The sequence below is a fragment of the Astatotilapia calliptera genome, chromosome 7 (genome assembly GCF_964374335.1).
Source record: "Astatotilapia calliptera chromosome 7, fAstCal68.1, whole genome shotgun sequence".
NCBI classification, from domain to species: domain Eukaryota; kingdom Metazoa; phylum Chordata; class Actinopteri; order Cichliformes; family Cichlidae; genus Astatotilapia; species Astatotilapia calliptera.
Window position 1 is genome coordinate 4,944,150 of NC_137428.1, and position 24,228 is coordinate 4,968,377.

General features: G+C 43.3%; 2 protein-coding genes across 9 annotated transcripts in view; both read left to right on the top strand.

Moving 5' to 3' along the window:
* The window catches only part of wwp2 (WW domain containing E3 ubiquitin protein ligase 2), a 62,521-nt gene extending 51,471 nt beyond the window's left edge, over window positions 1-11,050 (top strand). For all 7 annotated transcript variants that reach the window (XM_026172618.2, XM_026172620.2, XM_080304067.1 and 4 more), the window contains 11 exons: window positions 546-624; window positions 2,022-2,093; window positions 2,398-2,486; window positions 4,269-4,428; window positions 5,812-5,945; window positions 7,049-7,189; window positions 7,301-7,421; window positions 8,274-8,378; window positions 8,455-8,551; window positions 8,915-8,987; window positions 10,322-11,050. In XM_026172618.2, the coding sequence (XP_026028403.1) occupies window positions 546-624; window positions 2,022-2,093; window positions 2,398-2,486; window positions 4,269-4,428; window positions 5,812-5,945; window positions 7,049-7,189; window positions 7,301-7,421; window positions 8,274-8,378; window positions 8,455-8,551; window positions 8,915-8,987; window positions 10,322-10,421 (1,171 nt within the window). In that variant the 3' untranslated portion in view covers window positions 10,422-11,050. The remainder of the gene's footprint in view (window positions 1-545; window positions 625-2,021; window positions 2,094-2,397; window positions 2,487-4,268; window positions 4,429-5,811; window positions 5,946-7,048; window positions 7,190-7,300; window positions 7,422-8,273; window positions 8,379-8,454; window positions 8,552-8,914; window positions 8,988-10,321) is intronic.
* A 1,681-nt stretch (window positions 11,051-12,731) lies between these two features.
* adat1 (adenosine deaminase tRNA specific 1) lies at window positions 12,732-22,321 on the top strand. 2 transcript variants are annotated; one of them, XM_026172623.2, is made up of 9 exons: window positions 12,732-13,055; window positions 13,283-13,351; window positions 13,435-13,489; window positions 13,575-13,705; window positions 14,969-15,560; window positions 18,467-18,612; window positions 19,124-19,223; window positions 19,310-19,396; window positions 20,980-22,321. In XM_026172623.2, the coding sequence occupies exons 1-9, from the start codon at window positions 12,872-12,874 to the stop codon at window positions 21,110-21,112; spliced, it is 1,497 nt and encodes a 498-aa protein (XP_026028408.1). In that variant the 5' UTR covers window positions 12,732-12,871; the 3' UTR covers window positions 21,113-22,321. The 2 variants fall into 2 exon arrangements, with proteins under 2 accessions (XP_026028408.1, XP_080160197.1); XM_080304071.1 differs by having other exon boundaries at window positions 13,003-13,130.
* Window positions 22,322-24,228: the final 1,907 nt, after the last annotated feature.

A 24,228-nucleotide genomic window follows, 5' to 3' on the forward strand; every position in this document is an offset into this window, starting at 1 on the left:
GTGTGCATCGGCGAGCTGCTTTTCATGCAGATATTTGCACGTATTTTTAGGCTGCTATTTCACAGAGGCCTCCTTCACTGTTTTCTTACACTGGATCCTGCAGGAGTGTGCGTCCGCGGCCAGCGCTCTGCTGCTGCGGTCGCCATTTCCTAACCCAAACCGAGATGTGCCTGGCAGCTCGGCAAGCACAGACCCGACGCATTAGAGGCCTCCTTCTTCTTCACTCCCCCCCAAATCATCTGTCTAACTCTACTTCTGCTTCTCAGCCTCTGTGCTGCTGACAAGGCAGATATCCACTGTGTGTGCGTGTGCGCATACAGTGGGTTGGTGGAGCTTATACTAACACAGCTGCGGGGCCAGGCTCACCTCTGTCTTTGCGACTCAGACACTCGAGGGCTGTAGAGCTGATGCAAATTAAGTATTCCTCAAAAGAGGACGCCAAATTTCTGTTGGTCAGCTGACCTTTAGAGTTCTGTTGAAACTTGTAAAATTGACCAACTTTCTCTGTTTTCTGTGTGTGTGTGTCTGTGTGTGTGCGCGTGCAGGTCACGGCAGGGCGGTTCACCAGGCGCTTACGACCGCAGCTTCAGGTGGAAATACCACCAGTTCCGTTTCCTGTGCCATGTAAGTGTTAAATAGAGTCTGTAGCCACAATAAAACTCCCCACTTTGCTCACCTTGATTATTGCAGTCTGGATCTGTTCACCCAGAGAAGGAAAAAAAAGCATAATTCACTCTAAGACTGGAAAAGTGTGGCCAAAAAATATATTTTCTGTTTTCTGGACGACTTGGTTTTCAGGCAGTTATTTCCTCTCTACATAAACTCAAGACAAAACATCACTTTCTTTATTAAAACTGCACACCTTTCCTCACGAGCTACAGCAGTATAGGGCCAAACTAGAGAGAAACTATCGTTTTACACATCACAAGCATTATTGCATAGACCGTTTAGACTGATTGGGAGTTGAAGGCTACATCTGCTTGTGCACATTCTAATACTGTAGAAAGAAAACCTGTGAGATCCTGATAATAAGGGAAAAATGTCAGTTTGTGGCGTTAGAGTGCTGCCACTTTCAGTCATTACCGTCATAGAAGCGCAGCTGTTTACTGGTGCAAGCCTTTGAACAGGAGAACAGAGTGCACGTTCAGAATTGGAGAGTATTTCAAAAACGGCAAGATTTTTTTGGTTTTAGCCTCATATAAAATCTTCGAGTCTTTGACATTCTTAACGCAAAGTTGGACTTTCAGGAGGCTTTTATTTTGTAGTAGACACGGCTTTAGGAGCATTCACATGTTAGCGGCATGTGAACCAAACCAAACTGATTGGCAAGCGCTTTATATCTGTCAAGTGACATTTCCACTGTGACTGAACTCAGACTGAGCTAAGCTAAGCCACATGATGTCATTGTGGTTACGGGGAGGTCTTAGAGGGGGAGGCATCCATGGATCCACAGACAGCTTCAGATACCGTCTCGAAAAAAGAGAAAATCTCAGGTTGCATATGTAGGCATCGTTACCAGTTTGTTTATACTTATGGTGTCTGGAAAAATCTTATTACTAGCTTCTATTTAAGCCCCCTGGATGAACTGGAGTTAGTTGGTATGCTCCAGCATCAAGCTCTTCCCATCTGTCCTGTCAGTCTTCATTTAATCTCAGTGTTCTGATTCATACTCAAGAAGATTTGATGAAGATGCCATAGCTTTATTTTAAATGTATTTGCCATTTTGTTAAAAATCTTTAAAAGTTGAACTATGTGTGTCTGTGAGCCATAGTGTTCTTCACTTTTTGCCGCTTTTTATCCTCCGTATACTTCACACCCAGCAGCCTGAGACTAAAAAGAGAAACATCAGTAATGAGATGGTACAGATCAAGCAGTGACGTGCTCTGTAAACGCTGTACCTGTTTTAAATGCTGACACATGTGAATTGTAGAAAGGGATTAGGATTGGGATTACAGAAATATCCCGAGGTTTTCTTCTCGCCTTGATGGTGGTGTTCTTTTTTTTCTTTTTGTAATGTGCAGTCTAATGCCTTACCCAGCCACGTGAAGATCTCTGTGTCCAGACAGACGCTGTTTGAAGACTCGTTTCAGCAGGTCAGAGACGGATGAAACACACTTGTTATTTTTTTTTGTTCTTCTAGTTTACATAATGGTAACATTTAATAACTACATCTTATCTTATCTCTGCTTTGCATTGGTGCTTTATGTTATATAGAAAAACACTGTGATAAGGAATAAAGGGTTTCTGTGTGGTGAATTTTTTGAGGGCTTTTAATTTGAAAGAGCTTCTTGTATCAGGAGAATCATTTAGTTACTTTAGAAGCGAGTCTAGGAATGGCTGAAAGTGAGGCCACTTCTTGGACACCATCAACGTCTAAATAACGTGCTTTGTCATCAGATCATGAACGTGAAGCCATACGATCTTCGTCGCCGGCTCTACATCATTATGAGAGGGGAGGAGGGGCTGGACTACGGTGGCATCGCCAGGTGAGAGCAGCCTAAAACTCTTTCCTGCAGCTTCTCTTTACATCTTCAAATTCTGTCATTTTATATGGGTTTGTTAAGCTTGTTATGTAATCCAGGGGTTTTTAACGTTGGTGATGGTGTATTTCGTCTGTTCCTGCTGCTTCTCAATCTTTGCACCAGCTTCCTGTTGGGTAAAAAAGCAACGGAAAAACCAGTGGTGTTTAAATGACTGCTTTTCAAAACTTGCGATTCTCTGAAAATCTTTGTTTTCTGCATTGTTCTTCCCCCAGCTTCATTGTTTTATTTTAAAAATTGTCCTCTACAATCTTTTTGTAAGTAAAGTGAGAAAGAAATTTTGTTTTTAAGGTCAATTTCCTGCAAGATAGGGCATCGTTACAGTTTCCATCCTGACCTGATGGTGGTAGCGTTGTCACCGTTATGATGCCTAAACCTAGACACAGTGATACCGATGTGTGTCTTTCCAGCCTGTAGATGCAGTAACACAATGGCGCAGATTTTAATCTGTTGTTTTTGTCTGAAATTGTTACAGCAACATCATTTTGATATAAAACTGCCTTTTCTGCCTTCTAGAAGTGCAGACGTGTGTGATAGTGTTGGGTTACTTGTTGCTCTCTCTCTCACCCTCTCACAACATTGCTGTCCTCCTCCATCTCTCCATCCGTCCATCACACGTGTCCATGCTGCCCGCTGCGTCTGCTGTCACTCAGGTCTTCCTCTCTGTACATGTTGTTATTTTTCCTCATTTTGTTCTCTTTGGTTTTGCATTGTGTCTCTGTCTCCGGTGTCACGTCAGTGGTTTTACCCTATGGTAGGTGACATCATGCTGTTCTACCACAGGGTAGAACCACGGACGGGATGTTGGGAGGTGTCTGCGTCCGTCAGTCCATACACCCTCCTCCCTAATATTCCCAAAGGGGAGAGGGCAGGGGCCTTGGGAGTGCTTGGTTCTGGTGCTGCAGCTGGTGGAGGGGGCCCTCATTCTCTCTAACGTGCATCCTTCCACAGTCTGTTTGTGTCTTTTTATTTAGTTCTACCTGGCTGTATTTATCCTAAATGTTATATGTTTTGTCTCCATGTAATTCATGTGTCAGATTTGGCTTGTAGGATGTGTTTATAACTATAAATGTACTTTCTATTCCCATCTAAACCACTTCAGAGTCATAAGAAAAATCTTCTTTTTCAGTTAAAAGAATTGATTTAGATTAATAACTGGTCAGCGAGATCCATTATCAGAAATGAACATCATCTTAAGGATCAGCAGAATAAAGAGAATTAAACCCAACCTTATTTGGTCTTCTATTTGATTTACACGAGGCATCGATGAGCTTAAAGAAATCATCGTGTCTACAGGACATCAGTATTAAGCCGTGCCAGTGGACTTTATGTTTGGCAGTAATTTTAGAGTTGAGCTTGGCAACACCTTGTAATTGGTTCCTGTCTTTTTGACAAGAAGATTAAAAGCAGCAAATGAGTGAAAAATGAAGACGCTGGAAGTTTAGGATGATAAATGTCGTAATTATATGCTGCCAATGAAAAAAAGCACCTCGTTCTCGTGTGGGAGAAATGCTTTTTCATTTTCCTGCTTTTCTTATAAACTCCCTGTGATCATGTGCTCTTCTGTTGACTGTACAGCTAGTATAGAATGTGTTTTGGGGTTTTTAAAATAAAATAATAGTTTTGAGGTGTTTAATTTCAGTGTTGTATGTTACTGTTAGGTCCCTGCAGGATGACAGCCTTGTGTCTTCCTCTCGTGCATTCACGTCCTCTTCTCCTCTTCCACAGGGAGTGGTTCTTCCTGCTGTCCCATGAAGTCCTGAATCCCATGTACTGCCTGTTTGAGTATGCTGGCAAGAACAACTACTGTCTGCAGATCAACCCAGCATCCTCCATAAACCCCGACCACCTCACGTACTTTCGCTTCATCGGTCGCTTCATCGCTATGGTGAGCTGTATTGAAATCGCACAAAAACACAGTTCTTTTGTTACATCTGAGCCATTTTTTTTCACTTGATCGCCACATACGGCAACATTGTATCCAGATGTGTTTAAAGTGAAACCTCAGTTTAATAAACTGAAGCGACGCTCACGTTGGGAAAGCCAAAATGCAGATGTGATGTAGTTGAGACATTCCTCTATCGTGTTGCGATCTTAGTAATATTGTTACTTTAGCAGCAAAAATGGATTTCACCGCACGTATGTAGGCTTTGTGTGTTTAACTAACCTTTGTGATTAGATGACTGCATTTCTAATCTTTGGTTAGCTAGTTTTGCTCACTGATATCACATATTTTGGATTTTTCCTGAAAGTGCGTCACATAAAAGTCATTCCACAGGCTGTCAGCCGGGAAAGCTCTCGCTCAGAGCAGGTTTCATTTTGAAGTAGTTTGAAGCATTCATGCACGGCATTCTGGGGTCAACTCAAAAAAATTTGTAGGTCCCAAAGCCGTCACCCTCCACCTTCCCCTCCATCTGCTACCCCACCCCTCACCCACACCATGACTTCACTGCCGCACCCAGCCCACACCCGGCAGCAGCTGCCTATATTTAGCCCTAAACTGCACATTGCTGACTTTCCTCACAAAGATCGTTGTCTCTACCCACTCCCAGCTCCCAAAGCCTCTCTGACTTTATTTCTCGTGTCTTTTCCTTACCTGCTTTGCTCTCACTTCGGTCACCCTCTGCTCTGCTTCCACAGATGCGGTGGGTCAGCAGGACAGGATAGTCTGTGACTGAGTCAGTGAGCGTCTGTGTTGTTCTTGGCTCATCGTAGCTCTGAACTCTCACAGGGTTTTTAACATTAAACAGCTCCGTCTGACTGAGTGTGCTCTCTCTGAAAACACACACACACACACGAAGGAAAGATTAAGATGTGGTTTGGAGCCGTTTGTGGTCGCTGCACATGTTTATGTCCACGTCTGAGTCTTAATGATTTGCGTTGTTCTTGTGGCTGCAGTGATTTCAGAAATAAAAGCCCCATTCATTTTTTCTGCAAGTGTGATTGGCTGTTAAAGCGTTTCTAACACTTGAATGAGCTCAAAACGGCCCCCGTGTGAATCATCAGCATGGCGCGCGTCCGAGATGAAAATATGTGTAATTTGTCGGGCGTTAATTTGAAACATGTGCAACCAGAGTCCATAAAAAAACACTAATATCGCAGAATTACAGCAGGCCAAAAATAACCTCCCTCTGTCTCTGCTTTGTTACATCCAGGAACTCAAACTTGCGCTATCATCAGCCTAACCCAATTACATTTTATGAAATGTGAGCGGTGAACACCAGGTGGCGTCTCTTATTGTGGTTTCTAATGTAATAAATCCTCCCTGCAGGCTTTGTATCATGGAAAGTTCATCGACACCGGCTTCACGCTGCCTTTCTACAAGCGAATGCTGGACAAGAAACCCACTCTCAAAGACCTGGAGTCGATAGACCCGGAGTTTTATAACTCCATCATGTGGGTCAAGTAAGTAATGCAGTTATGATTCCTCTGAATCTGTGCGCTCTGGCCACCTTATGCTCACAAGGGTAGAGGTTGGCATGTGAGTTAGTTAGTTTTAACTAATAAAAGAAATGAACAGTAGGAGTCCAGGTGAATAGGTCATACTAAGCCAGTTATATCCAAACAACAGAAACCTGGATGCAGGAAGTCTGAAAGTCTTAAAATGCCTCCCAAACCACATTGATATATCAAGTAATTGTTAAATGACTTTTAGTTGACAAACCAGCTAAAAGCTTAGCTGATAAGACTCTGAGATGCTGCTCTGTTACATGTGCTGCTGACAGTGCTGATCACAAACAGTGGAGTAGGAGCGCCCTCAGCTGGACAGACTACAAAATTTATCAGACCACCACCTAATGTGAGGTTTTACTCTAAATTAGGGATGTCAAGGTCATTTTACATCGAGGGCCACATACAGCCCACTTTGATCTGAAGTTGACTGAACAAGTGAAACTCTGTCAGTGTAAAGAAGTTTCAGTACAAATTTAATCCCTGAGATGTCTTGTTATAAGATTAGGAAGTGCAATTTCAACAATACGCCTCAGTTTCTCTACACGATAAATGTGTAAAATTACAGAAAAGGTTCTGGCAGCTGCCCAGCCTGTCCCGTATCTGTAAAACATGAAGTTTTTGTTGATTCACAGCCACTTTTATTCAATTTTATTAAGATACATTTCTAAACATGGTGAACAGAAGCATGTTTATCTGTTGCTACTTTGAGTGATAATGACTCTCAGCAGGAAAATACAGGTAAAAAATTTATGCCCGCCTTTACATTTTCTAAAGGTATCCAGTGGGCCAAATTGCAGTTTTTGCCAGGCCAATTTTGGCCTCTGGGCCTTATGTTTGACACCCCTTCTCTAAATTAACAGTATTAGTAAATACATAAAAAAAATTTTTTATATTTCTGATATTTTTATATTTTATGTATGAACTGCCACATAAAGGAGTTGGTGTCGCAGTTTGTTCCAAGAAGGCTGCTGGATTTAGGTCAGTCTTGCAGGCGACACAGAGAGGACGAGGTGCTAATGTTTTTAGTTTCATTATGTGTGCGTCTGTGTTTTCAGAGAGAACAACCTGGAGGAGTGCGGTGTGGAGCTCTATTTTGCACAGGACATGGAGATCCTCGGGAAGGTTTCCACTCACCAGCTGAAGGACGACGGGGAGAACGAGCTGGTCACCGAGGAGAACAAGGAGGAGTACATCAGGTCAGTAAGCAGAAATGGGGACAGTTGGGCTGATGAAGACGGATGAGCGTAGGAGAAACAAGGTCTGTGGTGGAGAGCAAACCATAAAAAGCAGCCTCTTTGTTCACGCAGCCTGCTGACAGACTGGAGGTTCACCCGCGGGGTGGAGGAGCAAACCAAAGCCTTCCTGGACGGCTTCAACGAGGTGGTGCCTCTGGAGTGGCTTCGCTACTTTGACGAGAAGGAGCTGGAGGTGAGGAAGACTTGTATTTATTGGTGTTTAGGCTTAAAATGTCATGAATCCAGCTGTTAGCAGCTCGTTTTACTTGTGTGTGTCTCCCAGCAAAAATCACACCACGTGAAAACGATGCTTCGTGTTTTGCCTGATCGCACCATAATGCCACTCATTTGCGCCCCAGGGTTCCACTGAGGATTTAAAGTCACACGGATCAGGATCCGTGTGACACTGATATTTTGTGAATTCAGTGAAAGCCTGAGGCAGTTTAATCTCACACCATGTACTCAAATAAAGTTATTTGAGTGTAAATGTCTCAACCTTTTACACCATTAGCTTTTCTTTGAGGGATGGACCTCCCTGCACCCTTATTGAGCCGTTTTGACACCTCTTTAGAGATCAGTAAAGACGTGGTGTGACGACCATCAGAATAGTTTCCTGGGTTTTCCCCAATCATAGCTTTAGTGAGCTGTATAGGCACAGACCCTCGCTGACCTCATATGCAAACATTTTTTCTGGAAGCAGACCTAAAACAACAGAACTCAGAAAAGAGGAACAGAAGGGAAAGAGTTCATGAGCCAAGAGAAAAACCCCCAAAACAAGCTGGTGGGGGGTAAGCTTGGACTTTTTTTTCTTTCTTTTTCTTTTTTTTGAAAAGTCTGAAATCTCATCCGACTTGAGCTGCAGGAGCCCCGTTTATCAGGAGGAAATGTGAGAATTTGGGCTGTAATCAGTAAAGTTTTATAAAGGACGTCAGGGTTCTGTACCACCACATGCAAAAATGTCTTTGAGCACACAGAGTGAAGTCACATGTGAGTAGTTTAAACTCCAAATTTTAAAGTAACCCCCCCGTCTTTGTCCTTTTTGCAGCTGATGCTTTGTGGGATGCAGGAGATCGATTTGGCCGACTGGCAGAAGAACACCATCTACAGACATTACACCAAGAACAGCAAGCAGATCCACTGGTTCTGGCAGGTATGGGCCTGTAAACACACACACCTACCACACTGATGCTCCTAGGAAAGCGCTGACCTGAGCGTTTTTTCTGCAGGTGGTGAAAGAGATGGACAATGAGAAGAGAATCCGTCTGCTTCAGTTTGTAACGGGAACCTGTCGGCTGCCCGTCGGAGGGTTCTCCGAGCTCATAGGTACTGACTGCGTTTACAGGGACAGGAGTGTCCTGGTTATGAGGATTCTCCTGGTTTTAATACTGTTGTAAATAGATCTCTGCCTTTGCATGGAGGGACCTGTGATGTTTACAGACACTAACAGGAAATTCTCAAGCAATTGTAAGGAAATTGAGCAGACATTTAGCTCCAAACCAAAGTGCTGAAACAAAAGCTTTTCCATGCTGCTCTGGGAGCTGGAAATCCCAGAGCATTTTCATAAGATATAATAAAATTACTCACTTTCTTAATCATCTTCAGTTTGAGTTTCTGCTATGCGAGTCGGCAGCATTCAGCTTCCTGTTCAGGGTTTGAGTTTTGTTTGTGTGTGTGTGTGTCCTGCAGGAAGTAATGGTCCCCAGAAGTTCTGCATAGACAAAGTGGGGAAGGAGACTTGGCTTCCAAGAAGCCACACATGGTAAGATGCTGCCTCATGTTCTGCTTCTCCGAATCATCCATTTATTCATCGTCTCCCGCTGATCTTATTTAGGGTCGAGGGGGCGGAGCCTGTTCAAGCTGTTATAGGGTAAAAAGCAAGGTGTTTATTGAAGCGCTCCTCTGAAAAACTTAAAAATAGCCTAAGACTAGCAAGGTTACAAACGAGAAGGACAGCTTTACAAACCTCACAGCGGATCACCTGCCTCCATCACCCTATCCCAACATCCTCCTCTGTCACATCAGTCCCTGCATGTCCTCTTTCCCTCCCACCTGGCAGCTCCCTCTTCCACATCCTGTCTTCAGTATATCCACTATCCATCCTCTGCACTCGTCTCTCTAACTTTGTCTCAGCCTGAGCTTTTCCTCTGATGTACTCGTTTCTAATCCCGCCCACTTAGCTCACTCCCAATGAAATTCTGAACATATTCAGCTCGGCCTCCTGTTATTTTGTCATCATAGCAGCTCTCGCAACAATCTTATGAACCTATCCTTCTGTCATAAATCACCCCTGACACCCATCTCCACCCTGCCTGCACTTTCTTCTTCACCTCTCTCTACTTAAATCACTTTCCTTAGATTACAGTCTTTTCACAGTACAGAGAGCTGCCGCTCTGAGGCTAAAATGAATGTACAAAAAGACATCTGATAGACAGATCAGCAGATTTAACTAAACGTCTTAAAGTGGACTCATTTCACTCAACTTCCAGCTCCAGGTTTTTATTCTGGGACTCTACTAGAGCAGCTTTGCATAATTTAGAATCCTTCTTCATGTTGTAGATGGTCTCTGTGCAGTCCCTCAGGTCATCGTCTGTCTGAAACGAGCAGCTATTCCTGATAAATTCACTTTTTTAAAGCCACATAGTATTCAGAACCTCCCTGACAAGAGTCACATTTTTTATGCATGTTTTACCATCTCAGGACCGCCCCTCTGTCACCTTCACCTCCTGGATTAGTATCAGGAGAAGACGCTTGTATCTTAGCTGTAACGCTTCTGCTACATTTCGAAGGGAATTCTCGTTTTAAAGGAGAAAGAAAAAGACAGTTGAAATTTAAGGACGTGGATTCGGACAGGATTTCAGCTACAAAAGTAATTTCAGCTAAAAATACACATGATCTAAAATGAATTAAAGCCACTGAGCAGGGCAGGTAGGATTTAAAACGGTTACTACAGGGGGGAAAAATAAAAATCAGGATTTCACTTCCTCTGTTTGAGCTGTGAGCAGCCTGGGAGCGTTTAAAAAAATAGATAAATGTCACCCTGAAGTTCCATCTGTAAATCCACGCTGAGGTGTAACTCTGTCTCCTCCTCCTCAGCTTCAATCGTCTGGATCTGCCTCCCTACCGAAGCCTGGAACAGCTCCGAGAGAAGCTCCTGTTCGCCATCGAGGAGACGGAGGGATTTGGACAGGAGTGAGACGAGGAGGCAGAGACGGACGACACTTAAATCGACGAATAGTTTTTTGTTATTGGTCTTATTTTGCGTTTGTTTGTTCATCACAGGGCTGAGGAGTCACCTGTCAGCTAAACAAGCCCTCCCTGGGCGAGGATCATGTTAGTGAGCTAGTGAGCTGAATCATGGGATCAGGCTTGAGGCACAGGAACACAGAAGAGTGAATGCTTACGTGTGTGTGTGTGTGTGGGTGGGTGTGTGTGTGGTTGCTCATGTTAATGCCATTGTGTATTTGCATATAAATGGTGTGTATGTGTGTGGATTAAACAGGATGACCACTCCCCCACCTCCTTACTCACTGCTTAGAACCGCACCAAAACCAGACGACATGATAGTTTTAATGTCAGCAGCGACTCACAGCGACAGCACAGCTACCCGCAAATGCAGTACAACATATCTACCAGAGAGACGTACATTTTAAGCATATTAAAGCAGCGAGACGGCAGCGTGTGAGCGGAAGCTGTTATCGTGAACTAGTGCGCCTCTGTTACAGAGGTCAGAGAGATGAGATGCGATTTTATTTTTTCTGTTGATTGTGAAATTCAGTCGATTTCTCCTGTATATAACTCAAATAAATGAGATTTCAGTCATAAGATGTTTGGGTGAGGCTTTCTTTTTAAAATGCTTAATCCAGTGTGAGTGACGTAGGTTCAGCATTAATTGGTTTACTGTGCCGTGCAAACAATTCGAGCCACCCTTTGTTTCTTTATTATCAGACTTTCTTTTTTAAAGTGCTCTTGAGCAATCGTTCTGCAGGCTTTCTGAAGGTTTTTCACAGCTTTTCTTTGGACACTGGCGGCTTTTTCACTTGAACCTGATCATTTCTTTTGTTTGTTAAGCTACTTGACACCAAACTCTGAGTCATTCAAGAATAAAAAGGCACCAAACTCAACCAGTACCAGACAACTTGGCAAAGAAACATTTTAAATGGTATCTTTAGGCACTTTGGTACTAGGAGCATTTCGCAAAGACACATAATTTGTTCCCATTTCTTTTGTTGAATTTATGAAAAATATCAACGATAACACAGTTTGACAAACACAAGCAAACACTATCAGTCATGGAGTGACCTCTCCAGAGCTCGGATCTCAATATTATTGAAGCAGTGTGAGATCATTCTGATAGAGGACGGAACAAAAAGGCAGCCGGCTTTCAAACAGGAGCTTTAAATGTCCTTCAAGGAGCTCAGAGAGCTACTCCTGAAGAGTGCTTAAAGAAATGACATGAAAGCAGCCTCAGAGTTCAATCTATGGTGAAGTGTAAAGGTGGTCATCCCAAATATTGACTTTCAGGCCCCTTAGAATTGTACAGAATTGTACTGTTTTTGCCTTATATACTGTATTTCCAGTTGTAAATATGTTTGCACCCATGAGGGGCGGCTTGAGACTTTTGCACAGAAATTACATAATGACTTACAATCATTAAAGTGTATATAACTTCTTTACAGAGGAAAATTCAAATGATGATGGAGGTTAGCAATGTCCAGATGTCAGATTTGAACTTCACAATAACAATACTGTACTGTTGAAGAAAGATGAAATGATAACCTTACTCAAAATGTATTTTTATGTGTGGTTTATGATTAATTCCCCAAAATAGAATATTTATAAAAACATGCTTTGCATAGAAAAATTCACCATGTCACAATTGCTGTCGTGATTGCCATCATTACTGTGTTTAAAAAAATAATCAACGATATTATTGAAATGTTTAGGGAAAATTTAAAAAAACGAACCATCTCTGTAGCTTTGTTTGTGGTTTTTGTTTTAAAAAAAATCAGATAATAAAAAATATTTTAAAGGTGTTTTACACTGATTATCAAGGGTAGCGGTGTCACCTTTTTACTGACAAGTTTCCTGAGACGGCTTGAGGAATGTTGACATATGTTATTTCACTGTCTTTGTAGGGGGGATTACACTCTGCCTGGGCCCCCCAGTTAGAGCTCAGCCCGAAGCAGTTTGAGGTTTGGCCGACTGGGTCACAATAATTGAAAATGCATGTTTGGATGTAACCATGCACGCAAACTTTGAGTGAATCTTCACTCTCAGTCTCCCATTGGCCGTCCAGTTTGTGGCTCTGGGCACAACAGATTATGTCTACAGCGGTGGAAAGACAATAAATTTAGTGAGTACGCTGGAGAGGTTTACTTAATCAGCCCACTGGACACAGGCAAGAGGTAAGGATGAGGTGGTTTGGTGACGTACAGAAGAGGGTTGGTGGATGTATTGACATAGGGTGCTGAAGAGAGGACTTTTATTGTGAAAGTACCGCTTCCTTTGCTGGGACCGGAAGTAACTTCTCGTTCTCATTCGCCGGAAGTGCACCGGAGTTAGTCGCAGTTCTAAATGAAAATGCCACCTTTGTAGTGTTCGGATGACACCGGGACATTAACGGTGAATTTAATCATATCTGAAATGCCTACTGGTGCTCACATCCGCCTTCCCCGTCGCTTTAATGTGGTGAGCGCGGATGAAGTCGCCAAGTTGTGCTACGAGCGTTTCAGTCAGCTTCCCCGCAGAGGGAAGCCTGAGCCGGGCAGAGAGTGGACCCTGCTGGCCGCTGTGCTCCAGATCACCCGCGGAGCTGACTCTCATTCAGGTTGTTCGGCAGGATGGACCAGTCCACTGTTCTGAAACCCCGGTTTCATTCATTTTTTCCCCATTTCTATCAAACGTCAGTGCTAAAAAGACATTTAAAGTTTTCTGAAGATGGGGAAAAGGCTTTAAATTATTCTAAATTATGTCCATAATGTATATTTCAGCGGACCTGTAGACACTGATATGAGTGAGGTATAGTGATGCGATATTTTTCTTTTTCCATCACAGTTGCTATGGAGGTTGTTTCTCTGGGAACTGGGACCAAATGTATTGGACAGACCGCCATGAGTCCCACAGGTGTGTGCAGATGGACGTTTTGTGTCTCAGATGCTGAAAGTGTCGATTGTGCAAACCAAATTTTGTTTTCCTTTTTAATTCAGGTGATGTACTTAACGACAGCCACGCAGAGGTCATTGCCAGGAGGGGATGTATCAGGTGTGTGTATGAACCCACCTGTGTCACTGCAGGCTGTTTGACTGTGCTGATTGCTTTATGTATATGTATGCGTTTTTATTTGCAGGTACCTGATCCAGGAGCTGCACGGGGCTGTGAGCGGTCGGGGCAGCTCTGTGTTTTGTGCAGCAGATGAGCGAGGAAAGTGGAAGCTTCGGCCCAGAGTTTCCTTCCTCCTTTTTACCAGCCACACTCCCTGTGAGTGTCAGCACACAGGACAGCGACAATAACGAATACAGTTACACACAGCAGAAAGTAGATGGAAAGAAATCAAACCAGATCTGTGTTGCTCACACAGAGAGTGGCTAGGTTATCAGCTGTAGTTACTGTGAGTTAATGTGAGGTAGTTTGGTAACTTACCCAGTTTAGATTTATTCTGTTTTTTGATTACATAACCCATTCTAGCAGAGTGTAATGAAGGTCTTTATAAATGATAACATGTAATAACTCCTGTTTGTGCCAGAGATGCAAACAAATAGCCTGAAAAGTCTTTCAGCTCTTGAGCTTTGATGCAGAGTTGATATGGCAACAGTTAAATATTCACCACTGATAACATTTAACATCCGCTTATTAAGCAGTAAACCTAAATATTAGTCAGCAGCGGCATTGTTAGCCCATAAATAATAAAGATGCATTTCTGATAAGGATTGTTAATGTTTAACTCTCCAACCTCTTTATGGTAAAATTAGTTCCATGAGATGATGAATAATTGAGGACTTGACATGATTATTCTTGTTTGTGAAGGAAGTCAGTCCAGCCTTTTCATGCAGAGAACAGGGATCATTTGTGATAAAGCACATTGCGCTATAACTGAGACCGGCACAGTTCTGTGGGAACAAAGAGAGAAAGTAATTCTCAAATCATCGTTGCTCACCTGCTCAATCATGTCTGATTTACACGAAACTTTTATGGTCCAAAGTTTGGACACCTGTAATGATTGCTGTGAAACGTTGAGAAAGCACCGAGTTTTTTAAATGGACTGACAATGAGGTGAAGTTGTTGCTGCGAGTAACGCAAAAGTACAAAGTTGCAAAAGCGAGTGAGAATTAAAGAATTTGAAGAAAAGCTCTCTGGAGCATGTACGGACTGATATTAAGCTTTAATAGGGCTGTCAAAAGTTTTCGCTGTCCACACTGCGACACATAAAGCACCGTTTTCAAATTACGCGTTTTCGAGAGCGTTTTCAAAACGCTGCATTTTCCATGAGCGAGAACGCCGTCTCAGTGTGGACGGGAGGCCAAAACGGAGAGAAAATGATGCGTTTTCAAACTAAAACGCATTAGTGTGGACGTAGCCTTACATTGTAGTATTTGTTATTAGCTGTGAGGCATTTGCAGGCGTTTTCTTTTTTGTTGTCTTTCAGACATATGCATTCTACCTTTAACCATACCTTTATCTATCTTGGCTTTAATCATGCAGAAGTGTGCCCTCATGCCATTTGTTTGTCCGATCTGAAACCAGGTGGCGACGCCTCCATCATCCCCATGACTGACAGCCAGCCTCAGCCCTGCCCTCCTGTCACATCAGTAAAGGGCCATGAACAGACTGATGGAGGAGGAGACCTGAAAAGGAAAGCAGAGGAATCCGGCGAGGAGCGAATCTCTAAGCAGCCTCATCTGGAGGAGACGGCAGAGACAAAGGAAGAGGACAGAGGAGACACAGAACAGCGTGGATCGCTGAACTTTAACAAAACATCGGAAACATCCTCACAAACCAGTAGCTCTGCAGTCTTGGCTCAAACTGATGGCACTGGCCTGCATCATCAGGTCTCAGACATTCACAGAACAGGGGCCAAGTGTGTACCGGGTGGCCCAGCTGACCCTCTGCAGCCTGGGGTGGGGTATCACAGTCCGGGCGTTCTCCGGGTAAAGCCCGGCAGAGGAGAGCCAACTCTCTCCCTCTCCTGCAGCGACAAGATGGCCCGCTGGGGGGTGCTGGGCTTCCAGGGTGCACTGCTGTCCCATTACCTACAGGAGGCGCTGTACTTCAGCACCATGGTGGTGGGAAAGTGTCCATATGACCAAGAAGTCATGCAGAGAGCTTTGGTCACAAGGTAATGCTGAACCGGCTGCTTTATATTTTTATTAGTCATGCGCTGTGAAAACTTCACCTAAACAGATACAGAGCCAGTAATCACAACTCGTGATAATAATAAACACCAAATAGAGATATTGAAGGTTTATGTAACAGTTCCAGTCATGACCAGCATGTCAAGGACCCTCCTTGATGTAAAACAACGTTAGGTTCAATTAGAGTAAGCTAAATGCAGCAGATATTAATGAAAGTGAAATGAGTGCAATGACTTCACAGTTCAGTTTGGTTTCTGCCAGAAAAACGACCTGTTTGCAAACAGTTGCCTTTCAATGAACGAAGACACGTCCTCTCCACCAACTCCTGAGAGAAAAAACTGCTAAATGGTGAACTTAATTCTTCAGCTATTTTGCCAACTATCTAAATCATTGAATTCAGGTGTTCTAGTCACTACATGTGGCCTTCAGATTAGCTCAAGAACAGTTTGCAGAGAGCTTCATGGAGTGGGTATCTATGGTGGAGTAGCTGCATCCAAGCCTTACGTCACCAAGTGCAATGCAAAGCATCGGTGCTGTAAAGCATGAGGCCACTGGACTCCGGAACAATGTTGCATGTTCATGCTACCCTGTCTGTAAATGCGACAGACAAGTCTGGGTTTGGCAGTTGCCAGGACAACGGTACCTGTCTGACTGAATTGTGCCATGTGTAAAGTTTGGTGGAGGGCGGCGGTTATGGTGTGGAGTTGTTCTGGAGGAATTGGGCTCGGCCCCTGAATGCCTCAGCACACCAAGACTGTTCCTGTTTGGGGATGGCCTCTTCCTTCTCCAACACGGCTGCGCACCAGTGCACAAAGCAAGGTGCATAGAGACATGGATGAGCTAGTTTGGTGTGGAAGAACTTGACTGGCCTGCACAGAATCCTAACCTCAGCCTGACAGAACCCCTTTGGAGCGAATTAGAGTGGAGACCGTGAGCGAAGCCTTGTTGTTTTAAGCAGAAGAGACGAGCTGTTCATCCTTTTGTCTCCTGGGAGACGAGCCTTACAGAAGATTGGATCAAAGAGTTCACATTTGGAATTTTTTTTGGGGGGTTTTCTCTACTCATTTTGTCATGTTTGATTATAAATTGAAGAGGATCTGGATTTCTGTTGTTTTCCTGCTAGATTACAGCTTCCAACGAATTCCACTGATGTCCTGCAGCTGATAACTTTGAGCAGATTTGGATTTCCCCTGTATTCCTCTGGGGTTATTTATGTCAACACGAAACAGAGATAAGTGCATCGTCTCACCTGGATGTGCTCATTATTTGGTCAATCTCTCTCAAAATCAAACAAAACCAGCACTAGCTTAGAGAAGTTTATTGGATACGTATGATTCAAGAGATTTTTTTGGCTCTAGTTCGCTCCTGCTAAATTGCTTTGGTAAAACATCCTGCATTCAAAAAGTCTAAAAGGTGGTGTTAGGTAATATATATATAATCTTAAATGCTTTTATGCTGATTATTATTGGTTTATATAAGAGAGGCCCAGACTTCAGTGTAAAACTAGGTTACAGGCTGACCAGAAACTGCATGTTTTTTGTAGAATATGAGGAACCGACAGAGTGGGACTAAGACAGGTTGCCCTGGCAACAGACCTTAGAAAGGGGAAGTTATTGCAAGCTGCACAAGAAGTTTTAGTGCACAGGCATATTAATAAATCAGACACAGAAAAGAGGAACTGAATAGAAGAAGTTTTGTGTGTAATGAAACTGTATGTGACGTCGAGAGGTACATAAATAACCTGGCTTCCTGTTTTCTGCTTGAGACTGGCTGATGTGAGCAGGCGTTTCTGTGTGTGCTCAGTCTCCATATCCCGGGATATGTAAGATTAAAGATCATTTTTTAAAGTAAAAGACCACTTTTGAGCCGTGTCTTTTTGGCCCTAAGAATCAAAAGAACCGTTTTTAACAGTGGACACTTCCTTTTTAACCTTGTGTGAAACCTCAAAGGTAAAAATCTGCATTTAATTAGAACGTCACTCAGTGGGTTCTTACATGTTACTTTAACCTTAAAAATGAACAGATCCTTGGGGCTTAATTTTCCAAGCTACTGCATTTAAACCAGTCAGTTACCAAGTACACAGATTTAGAGGAGAGCTGCTGGTAATGGGTGTGGCTGAAGAGGAAGCGGGCTTAGCCACCCTGGCAAGCACACCTTCAGGATCAGCATCGGGAGGGCTGAGTACCAGTTTGAGCTGGGTGAGTCTCCTCCCTTCCTCCATCTAAGCTGTGTTTGCCTACTGGGTAATGCTCATGGGATTCAGAGATTAGGGCTTTTAAACAGAGCCAGTTCCAGACCTTCCTGTATTTGGGATTCCTGGTCAAAAATTCCCACTAACACACTCCTACATTCCCAGAAATGTTGAAGCTGGTATAGTTGCAAAGGGTGGGCCAGCATCATATTAAGCCCCATGGATTAAGAATGGGATGTCACTCAAGTTCATATGCACGTGAAAGCAGACGAGCAAATACTTAAGACAGCATAGTGTTCTTGTTGCAGTGTGCATGTTGGACAGGCACCAACTGGTGCTGGTTTAAAAACCACTTCCTTGGGCCGTATAACCAGGATATCTTTCCTTTATCTGCCTTCTGACAGCCTAACATCTGTAATCGGGCTAAGTGGTTACATCAAGGTAGCTGTCAGTTTGTGTGATTATCACTTATTTACACAGACAATGAACTCTTTCACCCATGAAGATAATGCATTTTGACGCCTCAGTATGCAACAATAAAGAACTGCTTTGATATCACTTTAATCATGTGGGAATTTTCTAGCTGCTAAATTCTGTGGAATTTAGTGGAACACCTGCAGCACTGCAGGTGTTAGGCAGTGAATAGTCTTCATCAAATCAGACCACACTCAATTAAATGCAGTGCTTCTGTGCTGTCAGGTGCGCCTGTGTATCGGACCTCCCTGCCGGTTTCGCCGTACGTCCGCCCGAGCTGCTCCAGGCCACGTTGGAGTTTCCTTTCAGCCAAGCCCAAACTGAGCTCCAGCACCAGGCCGGCCAGGGCCGCATCTCCCCCTGTGGGGCAGGTAGGACTGTCCACGTATTCTGCAAATTATTTGTAAGTGCCAAAAAACTAGATGTCAACACTTGACATCAACCATGGACTATCCCTAATATAGTCATCTCAAAGAAGCCACACCCACCTGCAGCTTAGACCTTCTGTTTGTGAGGATCACCCAATCGGGAAATTGCTTTAGTTCCTCCACTTGCTTTAGTGGAGGAACTGAGCATGAGATGAGAAAGGATTTCAGATCAAGAGTATCTGCTAGACTCAGGGTGTCTGCCTCGCTGCAGGCCTCTCTCAGTTTAGGTCCAGTTTGCAGCTGTCTCTTTCTGTTAATGGTATCAGTTTTTTAATAATAATAATAATAATGTATACTTTATTGATCCCCGTGGGGAAATTCCTCTCTGCATTTAACCCATTCACTCAGTGAAGCAGTTTTTACGGTTTCAATTAAAGTTTTAATTGTGTTTAAACTGCTCCAGCACTGAGCTGCAATCTCGGCGTGTATCTGAGGTTTGCTCCCTGTGTTTCAGCCATCAGCTGGTGTAACGTAACAGAGCAGCCACTAGATGTCACCGCTAACGGCTACAAACACGGAGTCACCAAGAAGGCCCTGGGAACAGCAAAAGCCAGGTAGAACCAATCCACTGTCATCATACATGAGTACCATGTGAGTTTGCTGTGTTCTCAAACATCCCGGCGTGCTTCTCTGATTTCAGGTCTCTTCTGTGCAAATCAGAGCTTTTTCATTCCTTCTTGTCTTTGGTGTCGGCCACCGATCCCTCGGCTCTCCCCGACTCTCTCAGGTAACAAACAATTGGCTCTTTCAGAAACTCGCTGCAGCTTTTGAAAACGCTCCAACGAGAGCTGCAATATTTGAAGAACAGTGCAGCTTCTCTCAGTTTGTGCAACTCTCATTCACATAAAACTACGTGCACCAATCACTAAGGAAATGTTCACATCACTGTGAAATGTTCATTACTGGAAATCGTGTTATGCAATCTGACTGTTACGCTCGTATTAAACAGGTGGGGTTGGTTTGAATTCCTCAGTCTTAGATTTCCAGCCTGCTGTGGGTTAAAATGTTGTGTGTGCACTTTTTCAGACTTGTGTGCTATGCTGCTGCTGATTGGCTTCATGTTTACTGATCACTTTATGAAGTTATCAGGTGATTTTTGATTTTTTTTGTATTAAGCTTTCGTATTAAGGCTTCATCAAGCAGTGACCTTTAGCTTGCACTGGAGCAAGTTGTAATCGAGTCTGAAGTGACTGAGCTCAGAGTTAGCAGCTTCTCCAAATCTAAGGCCATGTGGATCTCACATGCACCAGGTTAGGTGGAGAAGGATGCTGTGTTCTGTTCCTTACCTCACTTTTGGCCATGAGTTCCGGGTAGCGGCTGGACTTCGGCAGGTTTCGGGCTCTCCTTTAGAGATGAGCTGAGGATGTGGTGTCCAGCTGTGAGGAGATTAAAGGGCCAATCCAGGACATGCTGGAGGTACTGTTTCTCTCGGCTGGTGCCTTTGTTCTGCTCTCATTTTGTTACCTGTTAAACTATGGATAAAACCACCACCGTGGTGCAGTCATGCCAGGCTGTTGCCAAATAAAGGACTGTCCAAGGCTGCTGCGGTTTCATGTTGCACTCGACAGGAATCTGTAAGGTTTTTTTCTGTGAAAATTGGTCCTTGCAGTTGAATCCCTGGCTGTGTACTTATATTAAGTCTGTCACACGGCTACTTTGTTTTCATCGTCTTTGTTTTTGGAGATCCTGTCACATAGTGTGCTGTGCTACATTTATGTGGAAGACTGGCTTCAGGATGACAGTAGGTCTCCTGAAAATGAATCTGAGAAAATGAAACTCTGATGACTAACAATGGAGGACAAAGGTCCTTGTGTTTGTCAGAAAACCTGATACGGCCCACACACAACAGACATATTGTAAACACTCAGCTCAGCACAATGACAGGACTTAATGACAAAGGTACGTCCGAGGAGGAGAAACGGCAGACGAAGGAGGAAGTTGCAGCTGAGGGAAATCAATCGTTAATCTGCCTTTTGAGAGCCAGTCCTGATCACTTTATCTACAAGATGTTCTTCTTTACTACAGTGGCTCAAGTAACCACGGTAACCAGCAGATATTTGAACAATCTGTTTCTCCTATCTAACACACAGTAATCCACTTTCTCCCTTTGAATGATGTATTTTGAATCTTTATTACAGAACTTAAACTTCAGCTCATTTTACGTGCTAACAGGTTGTAGCAGCAATCTGCACGAACAGTTTCAGCCAATGGGGTTTTTTTGTACTTCTGTAGTGGTTTAAAAGTAACTTAGAGTAATAATTTTTGCTTCTTGCTTTACATCGAGGATTTTCTTTTCTTACATGTGTCCAGGAAAGCAGAGCTGCAGACCTACTGGGACTACAAGCAGGCCTCCCAGTCGTACCAGCAGGCCTGGCAGCAGCTGCGCAGTCAGGCATTCCCTCTGTGGCCGCGCAGTGACAGAAACCTCCTCCTCTTCCACTGACAACTCACTCTCGACAGGCTTGATGACAAAGCAGCTTTGTTGTAGGAGAAACTCAGAGGTCAAGGGTCGCCCAAGGTTTGACCTTGTGAAACTCGGATTTCAAACATGCTGCAGAGAACAGAAAGGATTGCGGCACCCTTTTAATGAAAGGACAAGCTTGGCTTCTTTAATTTGCGCTGTCTTTTTCCTCTCTTCCTGTGTGTGTGTTGGCTCAGCTGGTCTGCAGTGCAGGTTTGCCTCAGCAGGACGCTCTGCGCTGTCACGCTGTTTGAAACTGTTGGTAATGCAGCACACACGATGGCTTATTTTCACAGTGCATGTCGTGGCTCCAGCTGCCTGGTGTTCTTAAAAGCGCACAGCCATTTATACCTGCACAGGAAAACACAGCCTCCAGTCTCACTCCTAGTTTGAATGCGTCCTGCACTAAAAACATGAAGATACTCCTGAAGTCCCAGACTATGTCAAAATTTGGAATCAAAGGAATTGCTTTAGTTGGTTTATCAGGTTGAACTGGCAAATTCTGGGAAAAGCTTTCTAATTTCATCGTAAGGAAACGACCAGCAGTTACTTTCTGGCAGTGGTTTGAACCCTGCAAAAACGTTTTCGCACCAGTTTGTTAACTCGGCCTGTGTAGGACACATTGTTGTGAAGAAAAAGGTAAAGCTGCACATTTCTGCACAAACAGTTAGGTCGTTCATTCAGGACCACGGTGCAGGGACAGAGGATCAGTTCAGTTGGTGATGTGGCTCAGCTGATTCCTGCTATTTCCTCTCTGCTAATGACAAACAGCACATGGTGGCTTATGTCCAGGATGCCCTCAATTTTCTCATTCTCATTCTTCAGCGATTTTGAGCTGTTTTCGTCACATCCATCGTAGAGATGCAGAGAACTGGGCTGCAGACATCTGATTACATCAGTGCAAGCTCGTCTGTAGCTCAGGGGAAAAATAACCACAGGTCGTGGCATATGGCTGCCTCTCCCTGCACCTGGTTTCTTCCTGGTAAAAGAGAGTTTTTCCTTCCCACTGTCACCAAGTGCTTGCTCATAGAAAGCTGTGTGTTTTCTCTGTATTATTATAGAGTCTTTACCTTTCAATATAAAGCACCTCATTGTGTTTTGTGTGCTGTATTAATAAAATTGAATTAAATTCTTTATATTGTTTTTTTAAATATATGGATAGTTGCATAAATAAACCTGAGGTTAATGCAAGTTTTCGGTTGGATTTTTTTTCCCTTGGCATGAGGGGATTCATTGTAGTTCTTTTCCATTAGAGAGAAAGCTGATGTTTCCAGAACTGCACAATTCAATAATCAGATGAATAAAAGCACTACAAGCCAAGGGAAAACAATATCAATCATATTTTAGATTCAAGAGAATCTTTTAACAGCTTCATAATTTTAGTCTGTGAGCGTTGGACTAATACAGAAAAAGCAGAGTTTTATATTTGAAGTATTGATTCAGCCCATGAGGTCCGATTAAACAGACCTTACAGGAAAACTGAACCAGGGGCAAACGCTCACTTCTTTAGACACACCTTGACCCCTTTTGCCTTCAGAGGTGCCTTAATTCTGTGTGGCATTAATTCGACAAGGTGCTGGAAACATTTCCTGAAGAAAACCACCCACAGTCACTTAAATCACCCATTCTGATGCCCAGATTAAACTTCAACGGGTCATCTTGACCCTAAATGCACAGTTTCTGCCACGTGAGTGGCTGATTAAGCCAGTAAATGTATCTGGCAGTAGTTAGACTTTAAAGGGTCCATGGCCACGGCCGACTTCGATATCACTGAACCTGAAGAACATGAATATCTGTCACAGATAATGTGGCACACAGTATTTGACAAATATTAGGATAATTTATTTATAAACTCTGACTCAGTAGATTAATGATCACTTCTGTGTATCTATGTGTGAATCTATTCCACTGTGATGTTTCCCAGTTGGAGCTTCGACTTCCAGAGATGCTCCAAATGATTTCAAGAGAATAACTCATGTTATCAGCAAAGACTATGGATTTATTAGAAAGACCAGGGGCTTGAGGGAAATAAATGAGGTGATGCATTTTAAGAGCAACAGTATTTAAAACTGTCCCCTTTAAAAAGAAGTGAGCTTGAACTCTGCTGTAAAGGCGTCGGATTGAAAACTTCATGCTTTTCCAGTAGATTAAGTCTGAAAGGTGAGGGCTAATGAAGTTAATCTACGTTGATGCATTATAAGACATAAAGTATAAAAAAAACTAGGAAATGTCAGCTTTTGCTGCATGGAGCATTTTTGTGTTACATCTTTTTACAAGCCTGTCAACACGATCAGTGCTCATCATTAAATCTCTAGGTTTTTATTAAAGTGGACGATTCTGCCTTTAATTGTGCGCCTCTTCCTCGGACCCCCTTACATCATCATGTAGTGTTTATGTGTATGAAGCATTAAAAATAGGGACACAGCTGTGAAACTCTACAGTGCGACCACCAAGTCAAAGACCACACCGTAAATTTTACATTAGTTTTTATTGGTCAGGTCTTCCAGCTACCTTCCCTTTATCAGATATCTAAAATTTATTTATGTCTTTAAGATATGTTTTATATTCATACAACACTGATGAAATAAGAATTACCAATGCATATTACACAACATCAGACAGTGAACCAGCTTTGTGGAGCGCAGACATGAAAACTGCAACGAGGTCAAATGATGGGTGGAAACCAGCACCAGAAACTACAGGTGCAACTAAAAGTTCAGCCTCAGAGTCATCCATAGACGCTCTGCAGTGGGCGGACAGGTGTAACTTTCAGGTGTGCAAAATGAAGCCAGTGCGAGTCTTAAACCTGCCAGCAGGAGGCATCTCCTCCGGCCATAAGTCTGTGTGTATGAAACGTCATCCTTTGGCTCCATTGGTCTTTGAATTTGTTAAACTTTTTAAATACAAGTTTATTATCTCAGTTACAAGCTTGAAGTCATATTGAATGCAACGTGAGAGCTGAGAGATGAAAAGGCTGTGAATGCTTTGCAGACAAACAACACTTTACTTGAAGTTAATGACAAAGCACGGCGCGTCATTTCTAAACGCAGGTTTCGCTCCAGCCATGTTTGCAAGCCTATAAAGCCAAAAATAGAGTG

Coding starts and splice junctions, on each gene's coding strand:
- adat1 (XM_026172623.2), top strand. CDS start 12,872: ATGCCTACTGGTGCTCACATCCGCCTTCCCCGTCGCTTTAATGTGGTG. Junction 13,352..13,434: donor GACCGCCATGAGTCCCACAG/GTGTGTGCAGAT, acceptor TTTTTAATTCAG/GTGATGTACTTAACGACAGC. Junction 13,706..14,968: donor TTTTACCAGCCACACTCCCT/GTGAGTGTCAGC, acceptor ATCTGAAACCAG/GTGGCGACGCCTCCATCATC.